This window comes from Accipiter gentilis, chromosome 3 (assembly GCF_929443795.1).
Source record: "Accipiter gentilis chromosome 3, bAccGen1.1, whole genome shotgun sequence".
Classification (NCBI taxonomy): domain Eukaryota; kingdom Metazoa; phylum Chordata; class Aves; order Accipitriformes; family Accipitridae; genus Astur; species Astur gentilis.
In genome coordinates, this window is record NC_064882.1 from 45,683,731 (window position 1) to 45,704,043 (window position 20,313).

Sequence of the window (20,313 nt, forward strand, 5' to 3'; positions counted from 1 at the left end):
GCAGGCAGAAAGTCTGGCAGGACCTGCGCTGCCCTTTTTCCCCCCCCTTCCTTCTTTGCTTTTACAAACCTGTTCCATAAATTGTCTCCATTGACAAAATCGCACTTATGTCAAGCACTTGCCCACTTAATTCTTCCACTTGTAGTTTTTGGTTTTTTTTTCCTCTGGGCAGGGTTGTTTCTTAGCAGCTTCAAGCACTTACTTGTTAAGTCTTTCCTGGCTTCAGAGTTGAAACTCTTTAATATTCCTGTCTTCTGTGAGCTCTCTTCCATGAAATTCCCTTTACTCGCCATCCTACTCCCATTTATCCATGCCTCCCTTGCTCACAGGTTTTGTGCCCAGGGAGGGACTGTGGTATTCCTGTTGTATCATGCCAGGCTGCGAGCTGTCCACAGGGAAAAGGAGAGATGTAAAATAAAAGAAGTTGGTGCTTCCATGCTTGTTGAGAAGTGCTGGATTTTGAAATATTCTAAGCCTGAAGTCTCCTGCTTGGAGAATAGATATGATGTATCTAATGATGCTGACTGCTTCCCACTTGAGTTGCCCACTGCCTGATCCAAAATGGATTTATTCCCTCTGAAGTGAGGCTCGTTCAGCTCACTTTAAGTAATGGGCAGCTGAAAATGCAACACTTTTCCTTTTTCCTGGCAGAAAACATCCTGCAGAGGATTCATTATTAATAATAAGCTGCTAAACCTTGTCATCTTTGACAGCCAGGCATGTGCTATTAGCTGAACTCACTGGTTTAGTCCTGTCCTATAACCTCCCTTTAACCTTGGTGCCAGCTGTGCCTATTTCACCGTTAATATTTGCACTTGGTATTCCCACTTACTGCTTAATAACTGGGGGCCAAGCCCTGTCTCATCAAAATTAGACATTCTCTGGGGCTCAGGCACAGCAGTGTTGGCTCATTAGTTAGTACTTGGTTGAGCAAGGAGGGCTATCACCCTAGTGTCGAAAGGGAATTAAGGTGTGAAGAGCTGATGTAAGACGTAGGTGTTGTTTTGGTAAGTTTATTTTTCTGTTCCTTCCTTTCTGCACGTGTTGGACCACATCTGACAATCGGGTAAGGCAGCTCAGCTTGCTTACCTTGGCATAAAAACACTCTCCCCAGCACGACACCCTGTCCCGGCTGACATTCTGGCAGGTTAGCAGGGCGAGTTGGCCCGCTGTGGCTGACGCAGAGCCTGGCACAGGCGGCTGTGGGAATGCCTGGGGTGGAGAGGTGGAGGAGAAGGGAGGTCTCGCCCAGTGGCAGTAGCCTGTATGATCATCTGGCTCGGGGGACCCCAAGTAACCCACCGCAGAACTTCTTCCATCTCCAGCCAGTGCCCTGACCGCCTGAATCTTGCCTCTTGGTAGGCTGAAGTGAAAATGTGGAAACCAGATGTGACCTGACGATACTATCTTGTTTAACTATCTATATCCAGATGTTTCCAGCTTGTAGTGCTGATTTCCACTTACAGTTATCCAAGAGCTAAATCCAAGATGCTCACATCCTTCGTGTCTGGGAAGAGGAGTCAAACTAAGCTTAACGTTAGCCCTGTGATGCATTACTTTGCTTGATACTACATCTCTTGCATCCAGGTATGGCAAAACTGACCACATCCAAATTGTCACATGCATCTAAAAATCTCCTTGTATTGAAGATTTTTCTTCATTAGCTGGATGAAAGGATTGAAAAGCAAGAGGAATAAGACTATTTTGAGAGTAGCCTCTATTTCAGGGTAGGTACTTTGCAAGGGCTTTTCATCATGTCCTTTTTTTTGAAGACGGTGTGAATGGCTTTCTCTAAGGGATGCTCTTCCCTTGAGACTGCACATGCTTTTCTTAAATTTCATTGGCACATGACCACTGAGCACTGAAGGACTTGCCTGAATTTTTCTAACTCCATTTGAAACGCAAGCTGTTCTTTCAGCCTCTTGCAGAATCTGTATGACAGGAGATGCTGTAATCAGGCTGCAGTGGTAATTGCATTTGTAATGTGAAAGACAGAACAGAGTCTAAAATTCTCATCCTTGACTGGCTCTGTGGGGACTCAAGGTAGTTTAAAAAAAAAAAAAAAAAAAAAAAAAAAAAAAAAAAAAAAAAACCAAAACCAACAAACCCAACCGTTGCTTTTGACATTTGAAATTGGTCTGGGCAAAACATTAGGAAACAACATACTCTAGGGGACAAGATGATCTAATACAGCTGACTTTAAAGAAACACACTCCCGTGGAAACTTGTTTCTGTGCCTATTCCAAAGCACTGGCTACTGCCCCGATCTCCCCTGCCCCCCTGTACTGTCTCAGCATAGTCAGTAAGTTCCAGTTAAACTTCTCTTCTGCCTTTTATTTTGTGCATGTACCTGAGTTAGCTCCATTCCTAAGTAACCAGTTCCTTCTCAGAAGAAAGGCTTCCAGGATGCTGCTGGAAACTTATTGTCTGGTTCTGGAGGAAAACTACTTGCTTTTAAGTATTTTGCCTGAGATCCTGACTATTACAGTGCAGCTGAGGCTTCCTGCGTTGGTTGACCTCGGGATGAAGTTCCAGCCACCCACATGCACCCTCTGCATTTAGCTTTAAGAGAGAAGTCTGGAGAACCAATCTGTGCCATAGGATTTCGCCATCACCACTTTGTTGTTCCCGTGACATTGCAGTTGCGATGTATGACGATCCTTGGTGTAGCAACCGTGATTTACAAACAGAAGCTCTCTGCTGTTTAATGCTGTTGAATTTTGACGGGTGTGGAGATGGGAGCTGGTCCAGAGCGAGCTGCAGCAGTTGGATGCCCTCAGTGCTGTGGGAAGTCATGGCTGGAGCTCAGCGGCTTGGGCTAGGGATGCTTCTGTGATGGGAGATCCTCCCCGGTCCTTCCTCTAGCCAGCCCTGACTGCAGATCAGACCTTTACGAAAAATAGTTCTTCAGTACGAAGACAGGGAAAGGGGCTTGGCATCCCAGATGGATATGAGTTTGTTTGCATCTGAGTTACTCAAGGCTTTCCTTTAATAAAGGTTTGGCATTCCCCGTTTGGCTGGCTTGAACGCTAGGCTGATTACTTTCTCGTATGTAATCGTAGGTGTGGCATGGACTTTCCCAATAGGACATTGCTTATTCAGTCCCATTCCTCTTCCCTCGTGCTGCATAAAGAATATAATAGACTTATCTTTTCAGGGTCTGATTCTTGCTTGTTTGTTCAGGGGCAGGTGCCAACAGCCACTCTGGGCATACATGAAGTGATACAGGAGATGCTTGTCTGGAATTGACTGTAGCCTCCTCTCTGCCTCTGAAGGATTTAGCCTTCTTGAAAGGTTTCCATTTTCATGAAATCCACCTGTAGCAATGAAACCTGAAAAAAATGAACTACCAGCTCCAGCAGACTGACTCGTATTGGTGTTTGGGTTTTTAACTAGGGTGAATGAGTCAGCCTGTCCTCAATTGAGCATTAGTGCAGTGAAAGCACCAGGACTATCGGCACCGCTTGACCACTGGTTTCCTGTTGTTCTGGAGGCCTGTGCATGGCTGTAGAAACAGCTCTTGCCTCTGTTCTGCTGCCTGTTACGAAGTGGGTATTTCCAGTGTGCTAAACAGCGGAGAAAGAGGAAAAAGCGATCTGTGAGGTTGCCTCAGTTTGAAAGGGGCAAGTTTTCTGCTCCTTATGGTCCCTGCTGGCTGTCCTCAGCTGCTAAGTCTTGAAATTTCTCACAGGTTTCATACCTTAGGAGAAATCTTAAAAAGCAGAAATGGGATAGAACCATCTTCCCCCTCCTCCTCTTTCCCTGGGAAAGCAGGAATAGTACTTTGTGTATGTAAAGACTTGCCACTTTTTTTGAATTCATACACGGTTTTTGTGGCACTCTGGCTGAAATCCCAATGTTATGCTGTCTGCATCTCCTACTGACCTCTCCTCCGTTTTGTTTTAAGTTGCGGAGTTAGTTTTGTCAGGGTGCCACAGACACTTGATGTGCTTCTCCATCTCCCACGTCCTGTCCTTGGCTCTGCTGCTGCCCTCCTGCGGAGTGATGGAGATGCTCCCCTTGCTTTTGTTACTTGCTTTTTTCCTTTTGTTGAAGCTTTTAGGGCCAGGGCGCATATTTGTGAGAGTGCCTGGATGTTTCCTGTTGTTGGACTCTACAGTATGTGTCTTCTCTGCTGATTGTTTCCAAAAAGAGGACCAGAAACATGCAGAGAACAAGACCTTGTCCGAACCTGAACTTCTAGTATTGTAACTCTAACTGATGACTTTAGGGAGCCATACCTAGTCACTCCACAAATAAATCTTTATAAATCAGCACTTACACTAACACTATAGAACTTCACGCAAGTTGATTGCAAAGTCACGTAAAGTGCAACAGAATAAAAAGTGTTAGCTGTTATGAGGTTAAGGCTTTAAAGGTAGGTAAGTGTAAGTACCTATCTGGAGGCCATGGAGGACTGGTGACTACGAAGTTACAGCAAACTCATACCAAACTCTAATGTTTAGTCCTTGGGATATAGCCTTGGTGTCTCAGGACCATGTTTTGTACACTGGGCACTCATATTTTTTATTGTGCATCCCTTTTTCCTAAGAGAAGAACACGTGATAACGCCGTAGAAGAGCATATGTGCCCAGGTGCTGAAGGCATGTCTTTGGCTTGTCAGCATGCAGGAATATCTGGATGGAAACCGGCACTTGTGGAGATGGGAACCATCCCGACTGAAGTCAAAGCAGATGGGATGCGCAGACTGAACCAGCCCGTCTAGTTTATGCTTTATTAATTAGACATGTTATCAGAGTCATCTGTATTTTCTTGCCTTTTCTCTTTCCAAACCAGTTCTTCTGCTTCTTTGCCCACAGAGGTACTCATGAGGAGCGTGGTTTGAATCTTTAAGACTTGCATGGCAATGCCTGTTTGTCGTGGTCTATATTAACACTGGAAAAACTTTGGGGTGAGAACTCAGTGCGGCTTTGTGAGCTGTGGGTATCATAATTTTTGGAGTTGAGGGTACTGTCTTGGTAGAACATCCTCCCCCACACTTCCACCCCATGTGTTAAGCTATTTGCCTTGGGATGCTTTAAAACTTGCATGGATCGAAAAGGTGACTGAATAAACTCATGGAAGGAAAGTGCAAAGACACCTGGGCAGAAACAGTCCGTGCTGGAGACTGGCAACTGTTCTGGGGAGAAAATGGTACGTGCTGGTGCAGGTCTGACCTTGCTTCCTGGACCTGCTGCTGGTTGCTGTTGGAGGTATTGAATTAAACAGATCTTAGATGTGGTCTGTTGTGCTCATTCGGACAGTCTCAGGCTGTAACTGTGCACACTGATCTTTAAGATTTTACTGAAGGAGGGAAAAACCTTTTAGAGGTTAAAGCGCTTAGGTGGGAGTCGGGAACAGACATTTCCCCAGATTTCCCTGTGGACCTCTATCCCCCAGCAGGTTAATATCTGCATCCTCAATGGCAGTGCCCTTATCTGTACGCAAGGGTGAAGTGCATTGTAAAACCCTTCAAGTGTGGTGTGCCCATGTCTGATGTGGGTGACAGCGAAACCCCGTAAAGCCAACCTGTGCCTGCCTGTGTATCTGGCTTTCAGAAACATGGGTCTGGTTTACAGCTGCCATTTGGCAAGGTAAAGGGGAGGTCTATGGGTTTGCTTTATGTCTAACGCTCTTCTAGGGAAAATACTCGTTCACTGAATGAGCTGCAGGATCAGCCCTGCACAAATGGGGGGGGGGGGGGGGGGGGAATGGCTATTAACGATCGGTTTGTCAGCTGGCTTGGATATTGCACAGATCCGTTCCCTTCCAGCAGGACAAGATGATGACCAGGCTCTTCCCTTGCACATACACGCAGCATATGTTATCCTTGAAGTCCTTTTCCCAGGCGTGGCATGCCTTTGTGCATGCACAGCGTCTACCGTGTTAATAGGATGCTGGTGTCTTATATCAGCAAGTTAATTGGGTCCCTCGGTGCAGGGATATTTCCTGCTGCTGCATCCTCTTTCTAAAGCTATGCGTCTACCTCGGGTACTTCACTGCTGATGAAGATATGTGATGCTGAGCTATCTGCTGTGCCTGAAGCCAGTGGAGGTTAAATCACAGATAAACCTTTGGGATTGCTTTCAGGCTTGGGGGGATGCATATGCCGAGAGGGCTACTGGAGTCATTTTAATTGTGGTGTGTTTATCATGCTTACTGTAAACACAACAGGAGATTGCTGCTGCTCCAGAGCCTGAAAGCCATGCATCACCCTGCAACAGTGTATCGATCCTAGAGAGCTATGGGGCACAGGTATGTGCTGGTAGAGATCTCAGCCAGTTTGTTTCCAGCTGAGGATGAAGTCTCTCTGGATCCGGTGCTTCCTCCTCAACTTGTGTCAAACTTTAATGATTTTGTAACACAATTTTGGAGGCTGATTCCTCCTCCTGAAAGCAAGCAGCCCTGTTGCTAGGGGAGGGGGAAAAAAACTCTCAGGAATACTAATCTTCAGCGGTCCAACACTGTAGATAACATTGAGTCACTGCTGAAAGCCTCAAAGCAAAACAGATGTTCAGTTTCTAATGACTAAGTATTAAAGGTACCAGATGAGCAAAGTTTTAACTAAAGTATTTAATTTGTGCTTGGCAACTGAGATGAAGCACGAGCAAACAAGGTGCAATGCAAAATGGGCCTCTCTTCTGTCTTAGAATCGCCTGCATGTTTTCATTAAAACTTTTTTTCCATTTTTTTCCTTTTTTTTAAATACGTCTTTCCGGCTTGGCTCATTCTCACTGTAATTGTAACCTTTAGTTCTGGGTGGGAAGGCAATTATTTTGCAAGGCATGAGACCAGTGGTAGGGTGAGTGGGCTTTTGTTGCTGCCTCTGTCATCTCACTGTGTGACAAGTCACTTCTCTAGGAGTGACTTGCATCTGTGAAGTTGGGGATAATTATACTTGTTCTCAAAAATGAGGAAACTGGACTTAATGGTGCATCTGCTTAGCCTTACTTTTGAACTCATGAATGAGTAGAAAACTTTGAATCTGAATGTGACTGTCGTATAGCTGTTAGCCTTTGAGTAAGAGACAATTTTTGAAGACTTGTTCTTAAAAAAAAAAAAATTAAACAAAATCATAACTGTGATCCCAGGAACCTGGGCTCTTTGGGCAGGCAACACTTGGAAGCTCCTTGAGATGCTTCTGGTCTAGGTGTTAAGTTCCTTTTCCTTTGATCATTGGTGAGAAACCTGTAGCACTGTCTGGCTGTTTGATGCACAAGTGCTGCATCCCTCTTTCCCACTCAAACCTGAGCACCCGTGCAGAGGAGCACATGATTTATTGCGGGAACATAAAAGGGAAAGAACTGTGTCCTGGTCCCTCTTCTCAGCAGTGTGTGCGGTGTGAGTGCTTGTGATTTCTCAAGTCCAATGAATGTCTAACGTAAAACACATAAGAAGTCCTGAGAAAGAGGACTGTGGCCAAAACTTCCCTCCTAGGTAAGTCCATTAATCACTACACTGTGTACTTTCTGGTTAGTGATTTGCATATTTGGCTGCTTAACGTCGTAGCATCATCAGGGAAGGACAGAAAAGATCGTGGGCTGACTAGGCTGCTCTCCCTGCTATGTGGGAAGTGGATTCGAAATGCTGAGCCCAAGTGGGAGCTGAAGCCAGGGCTCCACCTTGCTGGTCTTCCAAGATTTAGCTTTTCTTATTGGCAAATCCTAGGTGGTTTCTATTAAGAAAAAGGCTTTTTGGGTCTCTTCTGAAGGTGCCTCTCTTTGTAGGCTTTCTCAGGAGCCTGTATGCTGAGCACTTAATCTTCTACCCCACTTAAGGTAAGAGGGACAGGCACCAAACCTTCTTGGTGCCTGATTTCACTTAATTCTTGCATTTAATTGTTCTTGATTGGGCTTCTAAGAGAATCTCTGCCAAAATCAAGAAGCTAAAAATTAAAATAATTGTTGTGCTGGTGGAATCAATCAAAGAGGCCATTGGGTTCCTGGTCTGTGTGCAGTGGAGGAAAGGAGCAGACTGAGTTTGATCTGATCTCCTGGGACATGCTGGGCTCCAAGAGTTAATTCTGCCTCCAGCTTCTCTGTCCATGAGTAATCCATTTGTGTTGGAAGTAAATGGCAATTTCTTGCAGTGAGGATAGGCTTCACTACTGGAGAAAATGATATATATTTATCATCAATATAGCTGATGCTCTCTGCTTTTTTTACTTGTTGTTCATCTAAACTAAACTGTTTGGTGATCAGCTTGCCTGTATGATATCAGATTTTGTAGTGACCTACAAGTATTTTTCTTTCTTGTGTGTGCTGTTTCCCTGCAATTTCTATCACTGCAATAATCAAGCAGTATCCCTCAAGAAGACTGAGTAGATAAATGTGAGATTCTCCAGCTTTTTTGAGCCCAAACTGTAAGTACAGGTAGGAGATGGAGCAGCTCATCCTGGAAACCATTTGCAGGCACTTGATGGATAGGAAAATAATCAGGAATAGTCAGCATGGGTTCACCAAGAGGAAGTCCTGCTTGACCAACTTTAGAAACTTCTGTGATGAAGTGACTGGCCTGGTAGATGAGGGGAGAGCAGTGGATATTGTCTACCTGGACTTCAGTAGGGCCTTACACTCTGTCTCCCATAAGATCCTTGTAGAGAAGCTGTTGATATATGGAGTGGATGAGCAGACAGGGAGGTGGGTTGAAAAGTGGCTGAATGATTGGGCCCACAGGGTGGTGACCAGTGGCACGAAGTCTACTGGGAGGCCAGTAACTAGCAATGTATCCCGGGGGTAAATACTGGGTCCAGTCCTGTTTAACATCTTCATTAATGATCTAGATGATGGGACAGAGTGCACCCTCAGCAAATTTGCTGATGACACCAAACTGGTGTCTGACTTAGAAGAGTGGCTGATACTCCAGAGGGTCGTGCTGCCATCCAGAGGGACCTCACCAGGCTGGAGAAATGGGCCAACAGGAACCTCATGAAGTTCAACAGGGAGAAGTGCAAAGTCCTGGCCCTGGGGAGGAACAATCCCAGGCACCAGTATGTGCTGGGGGCCACCCAGCTGGAAAACAGCTTGGCAGGAAGGGCCCTGGGGGTCCTGGTGGACATCAAACTGAACGTGAGCCAGAAACGTACCCTTGCCGCAAAGGCAGCCAGTGGTGTCCTGGGCTGCATTAGACAAAATATTGCCAGCAGGTCGAGGGAGGTGATCCTTGTGCTCTACGCAGCACTGGTGAGGCCACACCTGGAGCACTGTGTGCAGCGCTGGGCTCCCCAGTACAAGAGAGATGTGGACATACTGGAGAGAGTCCAGCGAAGGGACCGGAGCATCTCTGCTGGGAGGAGAGGCTGAGAGAGCTGGGACTGTTCAGCCTGGAGAAGAGAAGGCTCAGGGGAGTCTCGTCAATGTCTATAAATACCTGAAGGGAGGATGCAAAGAAGACAGCAGGCTCTTTCCAGTGGTGTCCAGTGATGGGACAAGGGGCAATGGGCACACACTGAACCTCATGAAACAGATTTTGAGCGTGAGGGTGACCGAGCACTGGCACAGGTTGTCCAGGCAGGTTGTGGAGTCTCCATCCTTGGGGATATTAAAAACCTGTTTGGCCATGGTCCTGGGCAACCAGCTCCCGGTCGCCCTGCTGGAGTAGAGAGGTTGGACCAGATGACTTCCAGAAGTCCCTTCCACCCTCAGTCACTCTAGGCTTCTGAGACAGGAAGGTTGAGGTCCTCAGGAGATACAGGGGTGGGCTGAGCCCTCTGTAGGGGTATGGCTGTGTATATAAATGCAGCTAGATTTTGAATCATATAGCACTATATGACCACATCTTGTTTGTTGTATGCAGTGCTATATAAATGTAAAATGGCTTAATAACTCTTCTCTTACTGTTTTGGATTCATTTGTATCTTTATGCTGTGTGTTTTCTTTCACTTGCTTCCTCCTTTCACCTTCCCAGATGTCTCCTCGGAGCAAACTTCCGTGACTCTTATTGTTCTGCTTGTTTTCATTCTCCTTCTTGGGTAAATGTATTATTTTTTTCGAAGAGTGGTTTCCTAGAACTCTGCGAAATGCTCTTCCCCTGCTGCATTTTGAAGTGTTGGTTGCAAAAGAAAGGGGAGGGAGTCCTAATTCAGGTGCATTTCTTCCTTTATCTATTTTTCTTTTTAAAAGTGACTAAAGCCACAAATAAATAATGCTAATTTTTGCTACCATCTGTGACTGCAGGACCAAGCTGTTTCAGAGTGGCATTTTTAGTGCTTGCTTTATCTGTTAAGGGTGGAAGAAAAAAGCTCTTTGCATTAGCAGCAATAACCTATCTCCCACAAATTGTAGTCTGTGCTCCCATCTACCACTAAAACCCAAAGTAAACAAAGATTCGTGCAAAGACAGGAAGCATTTTGGGTGTAATTGCCGGTAGATCTTTGCTTTCATGATTTTTGGTTTCACCCAAAAAGGCAGCTGAGCAGTGCTGCGGTTCACTTGGGTGGATTTATTATGAGCTCTTGCTGTGCTCTAATTTGACATTTTTGGCAGCTCTGTGAGTTTTAAAACATCCTCTGCAAGAGTCTGCTAGCCATGCTAAATAAAAACGTCCCATGGAGGGGAGGGAAGGGGCCGGTGCACAGCAGCATGGGTGAGCTACGCCCTGACGACAGCCCTGCTTCCAGGCTCCTTTATTTTGGCCTCAAGCCTCCATTTTCATAATCCTGCCGTGATCCCTCACCTTCTACATGGATTGGAGTTGGAGGACCCTCCAGTTTGACCAGATCAAACTGAGAAGCCAGTCTCTCCCATCATGTGAGCCAAGAGGTGGTGGCACTGGTGAAGTCAGTTGGCCTTGGCTATATCAGAAGCCCTCGCTGGTATCAGGACCTGGGTTTAGGGCTACTTTGGAGGCTGAAAAAAATCAAACCTTGAATATAGTCCAGAAGACTATGGAACAAGTATGGTTCCTGGAGCCCGTGTGTTGAATAGGTAGATGGTGCCACGGGGCAACCCTGTATCATGGGTGAGGTCTCACCTGTGAAGTCCTTGTGGCTTTTTCTGGTGTGTTTATCTCTTGTTCATGTGAGTTTACCAAACTGTAATTGGACTGTGATTTTAACATCAGGTCTTTAGGGAAGCTTGTTACAGCCATGTGTAATGTAATAAAAATGTAACTGCTTAGCTTTAATGTGTCAAAATGACTCATTTAAAATATCATATTGGAGATATGAGGGTCTAGAAGATAAGTAAGACTTGCATGGGGAGGGAATATTGAGTAATGGATCCACAGCTATAATTGGGGGGGAAAATACATCTTTCATTTCAGATCTGAGGAAGTGGTTTATGTGCCTGAAAAATTGTTTTTTTCCCCCGTGTGCTGAATCGCTTGGTCTGGCAGAAGCCAGCACTTGCCTGGGTAGATGCAGGTGAAGAATTCAGCTACTTGGTAATCCTGTACATTGTGCAAGTTGTGCAATATATAAACTGCTTGAGTATTGATCCTATTGCCATAATTTTTTTAATAAAGCTTCTTTCTAAAAAGTTTCAGCATTTCTAGTCTCATAGTCTCCTACAGCGCTTCATGAGGCGTGCAGGTATTTTTTCCTCTGTACCCCAGTCTGTAAGTAAATGATAATTCTCTCAACTTCTTCCACATATTCTCTGCTTCCTATGTGTAATATTCCTGTTATTGATAACTGCTTTATTGAATCCTAGAGGCAGATGTCACCTGTGTTTCTATATTATATGGAAGTTGAGGTCCGATGGGTTGGTGCATAGTCTTGCCCTTCTGAGAGCAAGAAATTGAGATGAAAGCAGGGAAAACATCCGTGTGCCTATAGCTAAGCCCCCCTTTCTTCTTTGAATATAGAGCAGCCATGTACATCTCCTCCCGTCCCGCAGGAGGCCAGGGAAGTGGCAGACAGACATGCAAAGGATTATTATATTTGATCAGGCTTTGAAATGGGCTGTAGATAAAGCCCTTGGTGTTTACTGGGCCATTAAACATTTATTAGCCTCTGTCCCAGTGCGTTGCTAGCACTGTAAATAACAGCTGTGATTAAAATGGAGAGTGGGGTCAGCAGTTGCCTTTTGCACTGATGTTTGTAAATGGTCATGTAATTTTAAGAGCCTGGTTGGGGGAAGTATCTGCCCACGTGCCTTGGAGAGAAGGGGCAGATGAGCTGGCAGTCTGGAGCTCCTCTTTATCACGAGGAAATGCTGAAATCTTAGGAAGTGGGAGAATTTAAACAACAATGAAACAAGATTAGGGCCTGAGTTAGGAGTTAATTTATCCCTGCCCTTCCTAACAAAAATACTTAATGCTCTCGGATCAGGATGGCTTTGGATCTGGATTTAATTAGGTTGAAGGAGGGTTCATGCCTCTCCCCCCACACTGCCCCAAATAACCCCCCGGCCACCCCCATGCTCAGTCACGCACACTGGGCTCGCCAAGGCCGTGTTTTTTGCTTGTCGGCGTTTCCATCATCAGACTTTTATTTCCCTTTCACCCCCTCCCCAAGCTTTAATAGGGAGAGGAGAAGCATCGCCGCAGGGCTGCGACTTGGCTCGTGGGGTCTTAGCTGCAGCACCTGGTCGGATGATAGGGTTTTTGAAAGGAGGAATATGAAGGGATTACTCTATATTGCTGGGAGGCCACAGCCTGGTGATTCACACTGGAGGCAATCCTTCTGAAGTCAATGAGATTGTAAAGCGTGTAAATCAGTATGGAATTTGGCATTTTCATAGAAAAGTGGGGGATATTTGTTTTACTTGCATATAAATTACTTCTAATAAGACTCTATAGACATGACTGATCCTTCTAATCACAGCATTGCTCCTTGCAGTCCCAAAGTTACTCCTGCTATCCTCTCATTTTAAATAATTTTTTTCAAAAAATCACTTGCGTGGGAAATATCTGTGGTTGCTGCTGGGCTGCAAAGCGTTGCTGGGAATGACTCAGGCGGGAGCGTGTCCTCGTGCGCTTGGGACCTGCAGTGTGAATGGAGAAAGGAGACGGTCTTGTTTTCACACTCTCTCATTTTGAGTCTCTGACATATTCCTGTTCCACCATTTAGATGTCATCAGGCTAAGGGATAATTAGAGGGAGCCTGTTTTGCTACAAAGCCGGATCAGGAATCCACATTGCCATGAGCAAGCCTCGGTTATTTGATGGGGAATGCAAAGCAGTGGAGTGGGCGTCTGGGGAGCATTGCTGCACCACAAGGGAGAAGATGCTCTGCTGCTTCTTCCCTGTGTCTGCAGAATATAACTCCTTTCTGCAACAACTTAAATAAATTTATCGTCCCGTTCATCAAATGCAAATATAAAAGCTCTCACTGCAATACTCTGTGTTGGAGTGGGGATGTTCGTTCTTTCACTGGTGATCTGCAGCCTGCCAGACTCCATCAGCTACACCAAGAGGCTGAGGGGCAAACCTGGGAGCTGCTGTTGGAGCTCTTGAGCATCAGTTCTGCCGCTGGCTTTGCTGCCTGGGTGCTGGTGGGTGGTTTGGGTGCCATCCACAGTAGCTTACTCTCTATGTGATAGGGCTTTAATGCTCTAAATAAGCATTATAACAAAGAGCATCAGCTTTTCACTTGCTACAGTTGAGGAGGACATTGTATTTTGCCAAGACGTCATAATGTCATAGGTGGTTTTAGCTATTTGACACTTGCCTTACCTTATAAAAATGCATCTTGCCTGTTTATGTGTTGTGTGGCATGTGAAAGTGTGACAAGCTTTGGTTGAAAATGAAATCTAAAACTGGAAGGAGCCCTGCAGAAAGTAACTGAGAAACTGAATATATATAACTGAGTAATTGAGAAAATAACCAGGTCCCATTAAGCTGGTTGTCAAGGGAATAATTCACTTGTCTCTCCCCCAACTTGATGAAATAGTTATTGTTTTCCTCTCCTCCTTACTAACATACCCACAATTCCAGGAGAGCCACCTGTCTGCTCCTGTCGGCGGTCTAACCGATACATGCCTAATTCCAGCTCAGAGCCATTTTCGTGAGCAGAACACAGCTTTGAAATCACGATCCCCTGTGTCAGGTCTCCAGAAGAGTTTGTGCAGTTGAAAGGTCTGTCCCCTTCTTCCACTGATGCTGGCTGGCCTAACAAATGCGCCGCTCCTGCCCACAAACCTTGCCTTCTCTAGAAAAGAGAAAATAAGGTAGTTTTTAAGGCAGCGTTCTAGATTTCGATGTAAAATCTGGCGCAAATGGAGATCTTTCCAGCTTCAGGCCAAGTGATGTATGTTCCTTGTTGTCCTCTGCAAAACAGAACAGTTTAAGACTAATTTGTTGTTGTTGTTGTTGTTCATTAGGCTCCTGGTGTATTAGCAGACTACGTAGCCTTGGGTTGCTCTCTAAATGGCCTGGGTGATGGTCTTCAGTCTTCTTCTCGATCATCTCCATGCCTTCTGCAGGCTGGTGTACCTCCAGCTGTGTTTTAATACTTTGAGGAACTTATTTTATATGGAGACTACATTAGTGGCTGGGACAGTCTCAGTTATATGAGACAGTCCCGGTCATCCACAACAAAACTCAAGCAGTTGGAGCAGCGAAAAGGCTCTTTGCTTAATATGGCTGATCCATGTGAAATGACTCGCTCGTCTTGGCACAAGCCATTAACTGGGTGTTTCTCTCTTACAGGGCGCATCGAGAATAATCATCAGCCTTAATAAGGATTGATTGTGTACTACCCATCGTCGTCCCGATTTGATACTAATCGGGAAAGCTTTGACCATCGCATTGGGGAGGTGAAAAGTTGAATGACCGTCCCTTTTAAGGTATAGTAGAAACATTAATGACATGTTTGGGCTATGAAGCTAGCACTGCTGTAGCCTGCACAAGAAAACAGCAGCCTTTGGAGGTGCTTGTACAGTTTTCTCATGGATTCGCATCTCAGTCTTGCAGCGTTTACATGGTGAAACCTGCGCTCCATCGTTCCCCTCTTTGATCTTAATGAGCGTGGTCTTCTTAGACTGGAGGGTTGCCTTTGTTTTGATGCAAACTTTCATGAATGCAGTATTTTCTCTTTATTTACTTGAAAGAATCTTTCATTTTTGAAACTTTCAGTTTGTGTTGTGAGGCATGCAGAGTTTGGGTATCAATGTTTGCACTATTTTGAAGAGGGCTTTTCTTAAGGCTTTTTTTTTTGGTGGTTATACAAACCAGTATTTGACTGAAATATATTGACCTCTGCTATTACCTTGGCACAGATGGTCGCATAATTCTGGCATGAGTGATTTCTTAAGGAGGGGGGAAAAAAACCCCAGAGTCTTTTTGAGGAAAGGAAGGTCATGGAGTAAGAAGGACCATTACTCAGGATGTTAGTGAAAACAATATCCAGCAGGGAGTTTGTAGGCAGTTGTTCTGGTCACAGTTCTTCCCATGGTCTGACTTGGAGAAAAGATTGAGGAATGCTTTAAGAAAAAATTAATAAAATCTTATTGTAAGATTTCTTGTTCAGTATTTCAAAGGACTTATTCCAGCCAAAATGGATTTGATGCTAGGATGGTATTGCTAGAGTGGCAAATTGAGATGTGTGTGTGAAACCTGGTGATGTTTATAAACGAGATCTGTTTTTTAAAGCATTTCTTGTTGCTGTGGCTTTCACAGATTCACCCTGTCTGGAGATGAAGTTTGTATATGTGGTTTGATATTTCTTCAAAGCTTGCACACAGGGTCCTGCTGACAGTGCGTGCTTCACAAGCTTGACCAATTTATGGTTTCACATAAAAATTCTTTGAACTCTTTGCAAACCTGATGCGATACCTCTGTGCCAAATTGAAGTCAATCATAACTTTTATGTGTGACTAAATACTTCCCTTAGAATTTGTGTGATACTTAGCAATGTGTTTCAGGTCTGTTAGTGGGTGTGTATGTAGGTACTTAACTGAATTTCATGTTGTGTTTTGCTACGTGTATTTGTTAGTCTGCTTGGCTCGCTTTTTGATTTGGGGAAAACTCCTATTGAGGTCAACAGCTGAATTAATTCCAGTAATTTACTGAGAAGTGGCCAGCTGTTCTAGAAGGGCTTTGTCTTTGGTGCATGCTTTCTCCATAGCTGGTCCCAGAAAAGGATTAAGTTCAATGAGACTAAAGTAAGAGACACGTAAGAAATTTGCCTATGATGCACACCATAAATGTTCATAGCCTAAACTCTGTTTGTTATTCATTTTTTGCTTGTATAAGAAAAGCCTTTTCAGAGAAGCAAGAGACTGATGAATATGTTCAAATATCTGCTAAAATAATGCAGGTCCTATCGTAATCCAGTGAATACATAGGACAAAGATGCTACCCACACTCAGGCAGTAGCTTTCTCAAAAAAGCCCATGGTCTGGATGTGGCTATCAAGGCTTCTTAGCTGTTTGGGGTTGGAAGCTGGCAATTCAGTCGCCAGCTGGAATCCTAAAGCCACTTGGGTCAGCAGGATGTGCCTGAACTCGCCTGAAGAGGAGTGGCCATGGGCTGATGCGTTGCTGTGGCCAGTGCTGTCTGATTTGACTGGCCAGCGTAAATGGTCTCAACAAAATTGCTTGCATGAGAGTGGTTTGTCCTGCATGATGAAGCCAGATGTGGATGTGACTCTGTCAGCTGGAGTCAAATAGTCCAGCAACACTTCCCTTCCGCAGCAAAATCCTTTCGGAATAAGACAGCAAGGTCCACAGCTAAGGTGATGGACTTGCTCTGCTGTTTCAGGTAGTGTGGGCTGCTAGGCAAGATGCAGAGCTGGACGTTGGGGTGCCAGAGTTGTACGTCATACTGTGCTGTGAGCCTCTTGACTCTAGCGGGCCACTGGAAAGAGGTTTTGGGATGAGTAGGTTTTCTTTCTAAAACTGGGGTTATGAAATAGCTGATGTCAGCTGGAAGGGCTTGAGCAACCTTTTATGCTTTTATGGGTTCCTTTTTAAAGTGTTTCATTATATATCACTTATTGATTCATGTCGCAGGTCCAAAGCATTCAGATTTGATTATGTGGGAGAAAACTAAATGCATGAAGTCTATACAAAGCTGTCCACTCCCCTGTATTGCTAGATTTCTGGGCTTTGTTTTCACTGGTCGCATTCACTTGTCACAAGTTACTGTCCTCTTTTTGTCAGCCATTTCAGCAATATCGCTTATTTATCCTAGCTCAGACTTAGCACAGGGTATAATGCTGGCAGACCAGGGAACTTGCATTTGCAGAACGCAGGTGAGAAGACTTCGAAGTTTAGATCTGAAACCTCGATTACATCCTAAAAGGTTTTACATGTGTAATTGGAAACCTTGGGATCCCAGACATCGTAGTGCTCCCAGGTCTGGTGGCACCTCTGAGTAGAGGTGGCAGTGGTCTCAAATCAAAACTGGCTGAACTGAAAACACTATGTTACTGAAGGAGGGTGGGAGGTAGAAGCAGACCCACTAGCAAACACTTGCCACATCTCTCAGAGCACAAGTAGGAATCATAGAATATTTGGGTTGGAAGGGACCTTTAAAAGTCATCTAGTCCAACCCCCCCTGCAATGAGCAGGGACATCTAGATCAGGTTGCTCAGAGCCCCATCCAACCTGACCTTTCCTAGCCAGGGATGATTGCACTGGCTCGTTATTACCTGATCTTCCAGGGCTTCAGTGTCTGTTCCAGCTTACCCTACTGGATAGGACAGTTTCACCAAGCTACAGTTGAGTTAGCTCAGGCTTTTCCACCATAATTATTTTCATCATCCCAACAGGTTTACAGGAAGGGTAGGGGGTAAATGTCCACGACGACATGCAAAACTTGCAATGAGAACAAGGGCGGGCTCATCTTCTCCCTGAGCCTTAGGGCACCAGGCTTGCCATAGGCAAGCCTTAGGCTTGTGTAAACAGTTGTGTTTAGAGGAATCGAGGGCATTGTTTGGAAACACTGTGCTGTTTCAGTGCTATGCTAGCAGTAAAGGATGTGGCATGGGGGCAGCTTCGTAGGAAATTCAGCTTTCAAAATCTGCAGAGAAGCCGCTGCTGCGCACAGCGGCTGCAATCCTAGCAGCAGGTCGGAAGCTGCGTTTTTGGGATTTCTGCCAAGAGACGTTTCTTGGAAACTCTTCCGTGTGCAGTGCGAACAGCAGGACGGGAGGTCTTGATTTGAACTCTAGATGATAAAACCACTGAGGTTTTGGCAGGGCTGCGTGTTTGGATGCCTTGTTCTTGGCCTTTCTCATTTGGGTGTATAGGTGAACCCCTGCCTGGTCTGGCTCAGAAACTTCCATCTGACTTTGTAGCAAGCTGAATTTTCTACTGAATAGGAAAGCTTTTTGAGAGTGAAACAACCCTCTATTTTTTTGGATGGAATTCTCCAACCCGGTGGCTACACTCAGTCTGTTTTTCTGAATCAAACTAGTACTGAACCTACCCTGCAGGGTCATAAATTTTTCTTAAAGCTGACATTCTTCTTCCATGTTTGCTCTCACTGACATGCAGTCCTGCTGCTTGCATTACCTCTTGGCCCATAAGAGAGAATGGTAGTGTAGATCACCTGCCTGTGACTCACTGAGACCCTTGATTGACTAAAAACTTTTTTTTTTTTTCTGGTAAATCTCATTTTTGGCAGAAGGGGAGATGAACGAATAGGTATATAATCTCTGACTAGATCCAGCACAGATTTCTTCAGTAGGAATCTATAAGCACTGCTGCAGTGGAAGCAACACTGTTCATTATTATTTGTCTTTAAATTCTGCCCAAATATTCTCAGTTCCCAGTGACGTAGAGATTTAGAGGCTCACAACATATGGCAAGATACAGAGGGGTGGAGGGGGAACTTGCTTGCTGCAGTTCCTGGAAGGTGAGTTATGTGCTCACATCTTGGGGCGTAGCATCACGCAGACAGCAGCAACGTTTGGAGATTTGGTTTCTGGTGCCCCAACTGCTGCCAGGGAACTTCAGAAGAGTAAATGGAAAATGGACGGAGCTGTGGATGTAGCCTGGAGTGTCAATTAGTCTTTAGCCCAGGTCAGACTTTCCTCGGTCTTTTTTCTGTATACGTTCTCCATCGCTTTCTCCAAATCCTGTTCTTCTGTTTTTCAGGAAACTTTAAAATTTATGTGGAGAAGGGAAGAAAATCTCTTCCTTACTGCAAGGCCAGGTCAGCATCTTTTTTTGAAACCCCTGTGAGAGCAGTTTGTCAGAAAACACTGGGGGAAGCGGAGAGCTGAGCCTAGCAGAGCCAAGCTGAGCTTGAATGCTCCCTTGGTTTGAGCTCATCTGTATCAGCAACATGCGATGGGAGCAGAAATCTTTTTATTGGTGACTGTACAGGATAAGAAGGAGAATTTCCCAAATGTTAGGCTTCCTCCCTAAGTTTTGTTCTCCGAGGAGGCCCTGAGAAAAGCAGATACATGGGGAAGTTGGTAACTCCAGACAAGCATGTGCACGCACCAGTGTGCATACCCACGTGTATGTACATGGAGTGCTTTCCCAAATAGCCTAGAACCTGAGAAAATGGAGATAAAATCAAAAGACAATTGAAGTTAATTATGCTTTCAAGGCAATTGGAGATTGGTTGAAATCTTGTGGGATTTCTGAGACCTCCCAGTGCAATTTGAGGCTGAGTGTGGGGAGGAAGGTTTGGTTGCTGTGGTCATTAGTGTCTCAGTTCTGACTGTCGCCTATTGCTGGTGTCATATGATGACGGCTTTTGGGTTATGGATGACACAGATGTCACCACTGAAACACAGTTATCTTTGCATTGCAAATTCTTCTTTATGTCACTTGTCTGTGTGCTATAGGTATCGTTTCATGGTGAAGGAAGTCTACCCTTGCACGTTAAACTGCACAGCACAAATTTGGATTCAGTATAAGTTTTGATTTTAGATTAAAAAAACAACAAAAAAAGCATTTTGACACGTGACTGAACTTTGTTGTTGTTCTTCGACCCATGTACTTTCCCCTTTCTTTTCATCCTCACCACAATCTGGCCTGCATTTTGTGTTTTGGGCAATGGTGAAGTTGCTAGCCTGACTTTGAACTTAATGAACTTTTCCAAAGAGCCTTCAGAAAAAGCCATTTTCCAAGAAGTCCTCTTTGATTTACAGAGGAATTGGGATATGGGAACTCTTAAAAATGCCAGATGTCAGACTCTTAGGGATTTACAGGTGAGCTGGTGTGGAGCAACCGAGTTAGAAATCAACCATGATGGTTAAATGTCTTGCTTCCTATGATGTAAGCTTCAGAAACAGAAGGAAGAGCCTTGCTTTAACTCTAGAAAAACCAAAGTCTTTAGGGATCTAGCAATGGGAGATCACAAAATAAACAGAACTGTATGGGACAGTATTTCTTGCAGTGCCCTTCTGCATCTGTGTGAATTTAGGCCAAGAAGTGCTTCAATAAGTTCAGAATTTTGCCTGACCTAACC

At 44.8% G+C, this 20,313-nt stretch overlaps 1 protein-coding gene across 5 annotated transcripts in view; it reads left to right on the top strand.

Annotated features, from left to right (window-relative positions):
* Positions 1 to 20,313, top strand: part of PTPRA (protein tyrosine phosphatase receptor type A) — a 129,569-nt gene that overhangs the window by 13,356 nt on the left and 95,900 nt on the right. For 4 of the 5 annotated variants that reach the window (XM_049791431.1, XM_049791412.1, XM_049791442.1 and 1 more), the window contains exon 2: positions 14,593 to 14,729. Coding sequence is in view for 2 of the 5 variants with exons in the window: in XM_049791396.1 (XP_049647353.1) it covers positions 14,712 to 14,729 (18 nt within the window). In the remaining 3 variants the exon portion in view is untranslated. Of the gene's footprint in view, positions 1 to 7,757; positions 7,779 to 14,592; positions 14,730 to 20,313 lie in introns of those variants that run through there. The other variant, XM_049791406.1, reaches the window with a different exon arrangement.